Source organism: Nannobrachium achirus (assembly GCF_963921795.1).
Source record: "Nannobrachium achirus genome assembly, chromosome: 2".
Lineage (NCBI taxonomy): Eukaryota > Metazoa > Chordata > Actinopteri > Myctophiformes > Myctophidae > Nannobrachium > Nannobrachium achirus.
The window spans coordinates 28,937,392-28,947,070 of record NC_137811.1 but is presented as its reverse complement, the minus strand read 5'-3'; the positions used below and the strand labels follow the sequence as shown (position 1 = coordinate 28,947,070).

The 9,679-nt window shown below is 39.8% G+C and overlaps 1 protein-coding gene across 1 annotated transcript; it reads left to right on the top strand.

Annotated features, from left to right (window-relative positions):
- Positions 1 to 6,248: 6,248 nt before the first annotated feature.
- On the top strand, positions 6,249 to 8,382 carry LOC308297502 (cell adhesion molecule CEACAM1-like; the record flags this gene model as incomplete). The annotated part of the gene is made up of 4 exons (XM_080740906.1): positions 6,249 to 6,573; positions 6,990 to 7,265; positions 7,773 to 8,021; positions 8,309 to 8,382. The coding sequence occupies 4 exons, from the start codon at positions 6,249 to 6,251 to the stop codon at positions 8,380 to 8,382; spliced, it is 924 nt and encodes a 307-aa protein (XP_080597032.1).
- Between the last annotated feature and the right edge of the window lie 1,297 nt (positions 8,383 to 9,679).

Genomic DNA, 9,679 nt, shown 5'->3' with positions numbered 1-9,679 from the left:
TGAAATGCAGACCTTGTTGACTCAACCCACCAGTGTTTATATTGTTTGGTTAAGGTTCTTTTGGTTAAGGTCAGGTGAAACTTCATGACTGTGACACGAGTGATGTGCTCTCATTGAGAGTTTGATTCAGAATCATTACCAAATAAACAAAATAGCAAAATATTGCTTTCTCTAAAATGTAAAATGCATGGGTAGACTTAATTTGTTATCCTTTATTGAGTAAAGATACAGGGCAACTTACCATAACTCACCAACCACCCTAATGGTTATTACTCCAGACTCCTTAAACTGTTTCTGTGTGATCTAGATCATTTTAGTGTTGATGTGTAAAGATAATCATTGCCCAGAGAACCAATTTTATTCATCATTGGCAACAGAATCATAAACAAATAAACATTTGGTTCAACAAAACATTGCTTTACAGTTTTTTTGTTTAATCTCCTCGTTACAACATGCGTTTATTGGGCATCTGGGTGGCACAGAGGTCAATTTCTTGCCCACCACTGTTTCAATTCCTCCACAGTGCCTTTGGATTATGTCTCAGTGCACTAGTGACTCCTACAGGTTGTGCAGGGTGGCTGTTCAGCTGGGAGTGGAACAAATCCCTATTTGAAAATTGCTACAAATAGTGGATCTACAAGCTCACAACGTATCAATATACAATGCGCTGTGAGCTTGTACAGGTAGATGCACTCTATGGATGTCCATGGTTTGTGAAGCAGATTCATCAGCAAAAACTGAGTAGAAAATAACCTTAAAAAAAGAACTGAATTTGACAGTGAGATATAATCAATCAAACTTAACATGTTGCAATACAGTAAATAACCGATGCCAGAAAAGGGAATTAAAAGGAACAACAATCGTATTCTCACTTATGTTAAGCTAATGATTTTTAGATACTGTACTTACTTTCTTGTATTACGTGTAATACTGTATATTGATAACTGTTGAATTTGCCTGAGATGTCACCTACAGATGATCATCATCGCCTACTTTTGATTAGGATTCACGATCAGTTATCAATCACATTTTCCCTTTAAATGTATTTAAATAATGAAGACAAACCAAAAGAATGAATGTCAAAACAGAATAAATATACATTAATTACGAAAAAATATTTTTTTTTCTTTGTATATTTTATTTATAAATAAACGTAATTCATTTTCAAGTGGATTTTCAAACATTTGTTCCTTATCTGAGAACAGATAAGAGAAAAGAAAGAAAATACAAAAGGGATAATTCCAGTGTACTTTGATATTATGTGGACAAATACCTGGTTGCCTGGATAAGAGATAAGGATAATCATTAATATAACACCAATAAAACCATAATGATACACCATTTACAATATAAAACTGCAGCCAAAAACCTTTGCTGTTTTAGTACAAAGGTCTTATGCATTTTTCCAGTGTCTGTCTATACGCACATGTCAGAATTGCATTATCTGCCGGTGTATTTTTCAGAATAAATGTTTTTATTTTATTTTTTTAATGACTCTGTTTTAATTCTAGACATGACCCATCCCAGTATATACATCATCTTATAACTAATTCTTAAGCTGTACAATCTAGCTAACATTTGTGTACAGTATGTATCTTTCTTTAGCATATGCACTCTATTCCCAGCATATAGTCTGTACTGCATTGTTTCATGTCCTGTCCTATCCGGCTTACCTGACTCATATCTTACGGCCACGTGTATGTGACTAAATACATGTATAATTCTCTTTACTCTAGGTGCTTAATAAACTTTAGTATATCGAATGCTGTCATATTGTTTTGTGTGTTTATTTTTTAAATATTCTTTAAACAAATTGATCGCCCCACCACCAAAATGTTATTAAAAACAGCAATGGATACATATTTTATTTAGGTGATTGACTCAGCTCTTGACAGAAAGACTACAATACCATCGACTATTCTGTGTGTGTGTGTGTGTGTGTGTGTGTGTGTGTGTGTGTGTGTGTGTGTGTGTGTGTGTGTGTGCGTGTGCGTGCGTGTGCGCGCGCGTGTATATGTGCGTGTGCGTGTGTGTGTGTGTGTGTGTGTGTGTGTGTGTGTGTGTGTGTGTGTGTGTGTGTGTGTGTGTGTGTGTGTGTGTGTGTGTGTGCGCGAGTATGTGTGTGTGTGTGTGCGAGTATGTGTGTGTGTGTGCGAGTATGTGTGTTAAACTGAATAGCTGTGGCTTTAATGTTTTGTTTATGTTGGTATTTTTTAAGAACACTGGTGTAAAATAGATTTCTGTAAGAAAGTTCCAAATACTGTACTATGTCTAAGAATATTTGGGTATGTATTTACAAAACACTTGTGTAATTACAGTAGCCTACGCCCTACGGTTTCCATATGTTCTGCAACGATTATGGACTCATGTTCAGGGCAGGGACTAAACTTAACTGTGACAGAAAAAACTAAACAAAAAACATTGTTTGTTCTTTGTCTGTGTCTACAGTATTGCAGTAGGACACTGTTTATTGTGGCCTCAGGTTATATGAATCACTCTACCTTTATTGGTTGAACATACAGAGACTTAAGTTTAATCTCCTATATATGGAGCCATGGTTGGCCAATACAACACAGCGTTAACAATACCACATTGTATTTGGCCTATGTTATAGTCTTACATCACAGCATTCCTAAAGGTATGTCTGTTTGCTGTAGATACTATAGATCAGGGGTGGGCAATTATTTTTTCCATGGGGCCGCATGAACAACAGAAAATTTGTGGAGGGCCGGGTCAAAAGGCAGTGCTCCCTGCAAGATGAACACCCCACAAACTAAACACACGACCTTGGCTCCGACTTCAGTAAATAAATACTTAGCAGTCCAATTTTTTGTTTAAAACCCGGCATTCAGTATCGACTTTTCTTTTTTTTTGCAACTTTAGCCATGTTTGAGGGGTAATGTCGTCTTGACTTGTGACCAGTCTGACCACCTGCTTGTTAATGAGACAACGATCCAATGATCATGCGCATAATGCTGATGTACCGGTACGCATTGCGTCCATGTATACGTGAATAAAAAACTACTAAATAAAAGCAATGCAGCTTTAGTTGATGCATGAGGTAAAATTAGAAAATATGTTTATTTTGTCATTTGCCATTAACCCTACACGGGCCGGTCAGAGTGAACCAAAGGGCGGTATACGGCCCCTGGGCCGCACAATGCCCAGCAGGTCTGCTATAGATCATGCACAGCTATGGTGCAGGCTTATTTTAAAGAAATAACTAGGCCTACATATATTTACCGGTATCTGTATTCATATATATGAAAAAGGAAAGAAATAGCAAACATTAACTGATTATTATTATTACCAGTAAGACTCCCTAATCGGGAGATAAGCGACCGTAGGTCACATGTATACACAAAGAGTAGGGAGCAGTGTCCCCAAAAAATGTGGACGGATCCATGTTGATGACATGAGTGTAGACATACTGTGTACCGAGTTGAGTGATTTTAGGGCAAAAATTGGAGGAGCAGTGTCCAAAAATGTGTTTAGCAAGAATCGGCCTCATGGTGGCGCTAGAAGAGGGCCATGTGAGAAATGAGGGGTGGGGTCTCCGCGCCGCCGAGGCGGACGAATAGGTACCGGCCCCGGCTCTCCCGGTGGCTCCTAGGCCAAGTTAGGGCATTTTATGTGCGCTGCAGTGGCAGGGGGTCCTCCACTGGGGGCGCCACCACTTTTGCATCCGTTCTGGAGCACAAGGAGTCGGTGGTCCCCGGGAATTCCCCATGAGCAGCCCCGTTGGGGTGGTCATTTGGTCATTTTTGCACATTTGGTCATTTTTTACATCTGGGGGTCCCCCAGGGACCTGGGGGTCCCTGGAGCTCCGGGGGTCCTTGGAGGTTGTAGTTTGGCAGGCAAGGAGTGTGTGTGCAAAATCTGGCATGGATCGGGGCAACGGTTGCGGAGATATGAGCAGGGCAAAAGTGTGACGTGTGACGTGTGACGGACTGACTGACGGACGCACGGACACCTGGTGGAGCTTTCTGTAGTAAGTGCGACCTACAGTCGCAATTATTTATTTATTTATTTTCAATATCTTTACATTCATCAGAAATATGTGATCGTTTAAGTGAAATCTTGATACTCAGACATATTAAAACCAGTGGGCAGTTTCTGAGAATCTGTCTGGCAGAGGCAGAGTGTCTCCAACCTGCTCATACCTTTACCTGTAAAGTGCTTTGAACCTGCTCTTGGAATGCTACGGGTGACTGCCTCTTCCCAAACACAACTCCATAAGAGGGCCCAATACATACCCACTTAAGAGCTCGTAAACATGACGCACAATACCCTTGTAAGAGCCAATGCTAAATCTCTTCTGACTCCACTATTTATTTTACAGTGTGTTGGGAGTTAGTCACAAGTATTTTCTTGTGATGTTTACTATAAGGAAATGTATGGTTATTCTGCCGTTGCAATCATTGTGAGTTACATTTCAATATACTATTACTTCAGGCTTGAATTGTAAACAGAGGTGGCTTCCTGGATGTAATGGCCAATAAGCCTGTACTGTATGTATAGAATGCTGAAATTAGGGGAAAGCATCATCAAACCCCAGACTGTATATTGGGCTAATTGACACAATGTCTATCGTTTCATTCTTTAATTATTACTTATCTTGTTACTTTCGATTATCATAGGGGTTATGTGGATCAAGAAAGTCAAGAATGTATGTTCATGTTTATGCGCCTGTAAGTGAGTGAGAATTTATCCATTTCACCCATTCTGCATCTCCTAAAACAAGAAAGACCACCTCCTTTGATCCCAGGGCATTTCCCCACAAACCCAATTATCCCAGCAGAGTTCCTCAACCTGAACCTCGGCAACTCTCTGGTTGGAGATAAACAAACCCACGGGCATTCCGCATTTCAGTGTATGTACACAGTAGCATCGTAAACCTTGTTTGGGCTCCTCAGTATCAGTATTGAGAAGAGGGGTTGGACCAGGGCCCCCAGAGGAACTTTTGGACAATAAAAGAAGAAGGGTCACCCACGAGCCACCACCTTTCATCCCTGAAAAGTACACAGAACACAAGCAACCTCTGCCAGGCATCACACACTACCAAGACTGCAAGATGATTAGAACTGCTATAATTCTCTTTTTGTCAGGTACAGTATGCTTGTTATTTTTCAAATTCTTTCGATTGTAAATAATTAATTTAATAGGGTTTCTGAAAATGTGGTCTACAGTATAGTATTGCATTTCACGTTATATTTATGTTTTCCCTTTCTTTCTTTTTTGTTGTATGAAGACAAAATCCCTGAAATACAGGTTACTTCTGCTTGAATATAATTATTTGCTTTCATTAGTCTAACAGTAGTTTGTTATTACAATTGCTATTAATTATTGTCAGGATGAATATGTTTGAATATGTTTTAGTTTTAGTTTCTTTGTTTGTTTTCTTGTTTCTTTCATCAAAATAACAATGGCTGGCTAAACTGAGGAGGCCAGGTTGAAAGGGGTCAACACCCAGAAGCCAACAAACAGTACTCTGGCAGGCGAACTGCTGCTGGTTGTCCCCAGGTCTAAGCTTATATAGACAGGATCGATCGAGACTTCTCTGTGGCTTAAGCTCTGGAATGAACTCCCCCTCCATGTCAAGCTGGCAACCTCACCCTCTGCTTTTAAAACTGTTTTATTATTGCTTTTAATCAAAGAAGTGTGAGTTATGAGTTTTACTTTGTTGCAAGAGTTGCTATTTTATGCTTATTTGTTTTCAAAACCTCCTCCGGCTGTCAGTCTGTCTGTCTGTCCGTCACGTTACACTTTTGCCCTACTCATATCTCCGCCACCGTTGCCCCTATCCATGCCGAACATTGCACACACACTCCTTGGCTGCCAAACCACAACCTCCACCCATCATCTCTCACAAGGCACATTTTTGGACACTGCTCCTACAGATTTTGCCCTAAAATTACGCAAAGTGGTACACAGTATCTCTAAAGTCATGTCATCAACATGGATCAGTCCCATTCCCCATATTCCCTCCTGATTGGCTACCATTGTCTTCTTAAGTTTTGTATGCGACCTGACAGTCACTTATCTCCCGATTAGGGAGTCTTACTGGTATTATGATTCTCTCTGGTTCATTGTGTTTCTTGTACTTTTGTGTCTCTTTGACATTTTCTGTAAAGCGCTTTGGTTAAAAATAATGGTTTTTAAATATGCTCTGTAAATAAAGTTGGATTGATTGGAAAAGTACAAAAGGCAAAACTATTCTTTTCTCTCATTCCTCTCTCTCTTTAGGTATGTGTGTGGGTGAGAGCATCCTACCAGTGGGACCTCTGAGCGGGGCTGTGGGAGCCAGGGTGAAGTTCACCACCACCCTCAGCCCTCCGGCAAGGCCCTTCCTGTCCGTCAGCTGGAACTTCACAGACGTGAACATCATTAAATCCACCAGTGTCAACGACACGGGGGCCGCTTACGCCAACAGGATCACGCTGGACCGAACCACTGGCTCCTTGGAGCTCAGGAACCTGGCGGTGAGGGACAGTGGACAGTACAGCGTCCGCATCATAACAGACGGCGCACAGCAGGTCTTACAGGGAACGGTCACTCTCAATGTGTTCTACGGTGGGTCTGCTACGGTACAAGTGTCGCTTTCGGCCAGAAAACTTGTATCTCCATGATACAATCCAAGCTATAAGCCACATGCAGTGCAACGTGCTGTGAGCCTGTAGAGCTGCTATTTCTGAAACATAAGGGTTACCTGATGAAAGTAGTTAAGTCTGTCTGGTTTTTATTTTACCAATGAAAAGTATTAATAAGACCTTGTGTGAGGAAATTTGACAGTGATAATAATATGTTAATAATATGTTAAATTCGAATCATGTCCAACCTTTATGTATATTTTCCATTTGTATTGTGCAGTAGGCCTATAAGTTAATGGATATTGTTAATGTAATTCAAATAGGTATTAAACATTATATCATTATTATTTTGTATTGAGAGTTTGTTGTCAAACTAAGTGCCCATGCATCTCCTTGCAGCCATGATATCACATGTCTCAGTCAGCAGCCCTGCAGCCACTCTCATAGAAGACAGGAGCTCCACCAACCTGACGTGTGATGCCACAGGCTCCATCAGCACCAGAGAGTGGCTGAAGGATGGTCAGCCTCTTCATCCCAGTGGCAGTGTCACCTTCTCCATGGACAACCAGACGGTCTTCATGAACCCTGTTCACAGTGGCAACCACGGCTACTATCAGTGTCGAGTCAGCAACCCAGTCAGCACCATGACCGCAGGCCATAACCTCACCGTCAACTGTGAGTATGAGCCATGCATTGCTGGCTGAAACACACTCCCTGCATTACGTTTCCTGACTTAACACAAAAAATACTTATCTTCCATCTATTACACTGTGTAATAGATGGAAATAGATGGAAATATAAAATAAGAAATACATTGACAGTGAATAATTTGATGACCGGTCATCAAATTATTGGTTTGGAATGCGACAAAAACTTGAACATTTTGTCATATTTGCTTCTAAATCCAGATGTTCCCTATGTGTGGCTACAGCTTGGAATGAAATAGTGGCATATCCTACTGTGACTGGGCATTATAAGAAATATATCCTTCTAAATAGTTCTGTAGTGTGTGTTTGTGTATAGGTTACTGAGATATTTCTCTATTGTTTAATGTGAGCTCACCAAATCATTTCCCACTCAACCTCAATGTTGACTTGGCAATAAAGTATTGACAGTTGAATGTTGATAAGGAAAGGACTCTCATACCACTAACTCCTAACAAAGTTCCTCTTTGCTGTGCAGTTGGACCACACAACCTGTCAATAATTGGGCCGAGAGCATCCCCACCTGGCCAGAGCGTGACCCTGCACTGCACAACAGACTCTGTCCCAGCTGCCACCTTCAGCTGGATGTTCAATGGAAACGAGACCCATGTTAATGAATCCTTGTATGTCATAGAGAGAATGGAAGAAGAAAACATTGGAAACTATACCTGCACAGCCAGGAACCAGGTCACCAAGCTGGAAAACTCCACTGTCATGAGTCTGAGAGGTGAGATTAAATGTATATATTAAAATACACTAGTTTATCATTGAACCTGCTTTACTCCTGCATTGTTACATTGTAATGCATGACACATAATAAACCTCTCAAGATACATGATAAACAGTCAAATGAATGCCTACCAAATTCTTCTTCTTCTTTGTCTTCTTCTTCTTATTATTTTATTATTATTACCCATAATACTTATTTTATTAATAATGTTTTTTATCTTTAATATTATCCTGTTCTCCCTCCCCATTAAGCATCATGTGATGCCCCCTGCTGGTCTTTTGCAGTATTGGTGATCAATGCACTGACAGTTGGCAGACTGCTGCCAGTGTGGATGCTGGGCAATCACAGAACCTGGTGAGTTTAATCACCAGGCTTGATCTACTTCTTGTTCCTGTTCCCATTGATCTGATGTTCCTGCTTCTCACACTCAGTGAAAGTAAAACATAACAAGCAGGTTAAACACAGATGTTACCACTTGATAACTAATTATACTAATTGATCTTGTTCCATAAAGGGGAAAAAAAGAATAAAGTTGTCATCAGTCCTATGATGAAGACACACAGACATTTCTGTTTCTGCCTATACACCTCAGTCTTTGTTAGCAGCCCTATAGCCCAAATGAGCAAAAATCCGTTTCCATGTTTCTTTTTTTTTTTTTTTTCTTCTTCTTTTTTTTTTTTTTTTTTTCATTCAGACTAAACCAATCTAATTCCAATCTGGTTATGCAACACCTTTTATTTAGGCTGACAGTCTAGTGTAATTCAATGTATGTCATGAAAGACTGGATGGCCATAAATGTTTTACAGCTAAACAATGAGAAAACAGATTATTTTAGTGGGCCCCAAAGCTTATCAGTGACATCAAATTCAACTGTATTCACCACTGTCTGTAAAAACCTGAGCATGTCATCAGTCATCTTTGAGGAAGCTGTTCATGCTTTTATTTCCACTGTTGTACTATTGTAATGCACTTTTTTGCTGGACTGAAAAAGCAGGGATTACATACTGTAACCATCGTTCAGAAGATGCTGCAAACTCAAAACAAAATGTTTGCATACTGTATCACTATTTTAACTTTCCCAGGGAAACAAATAATTGATTTTAAAGTATGTCTAATAGTTTGTGAATGGCTAAACTTGAATACACACCGGTGGAGCCTATGGTGCCTTCAGTCATTATGGGCCTCTGGAACTCTCTACATTTTAAGGTCCATTACTACAGCGTCTTTCTTTCGGAATGAAAACCTCTTTTCACAAACTTGTGAGAACATGACCCATTGTCATTTTAATAAGAACATTTTGTATTTTCATCTCTCACTGCTACTTACTGTACTGTAAATACATAAAACATCACTTACTACTGTGCATTATCTCTCTGATACTTTACATTCATTAAGTAGCCTAATTTTCTCATGACAGAGAACCATGAAGTGGATCCAACAAGAGCATAAAGCAGCGGGAGGATCAAGTATTGTGTCAAAACCATTTCTGTGACAATGTTGTAAGCCACACAAATGAAATAAACAGAATGTTTATGATGATGTTTGAAGAATGAAGATTCTCATTGTGTTTGCTTTTGTTTTGTATGTACATTTTGTATGTCTGTGTTAAAATAAAGGTGTGTTGGCCTACACAACATGATTGTGGTTTTCCAGTA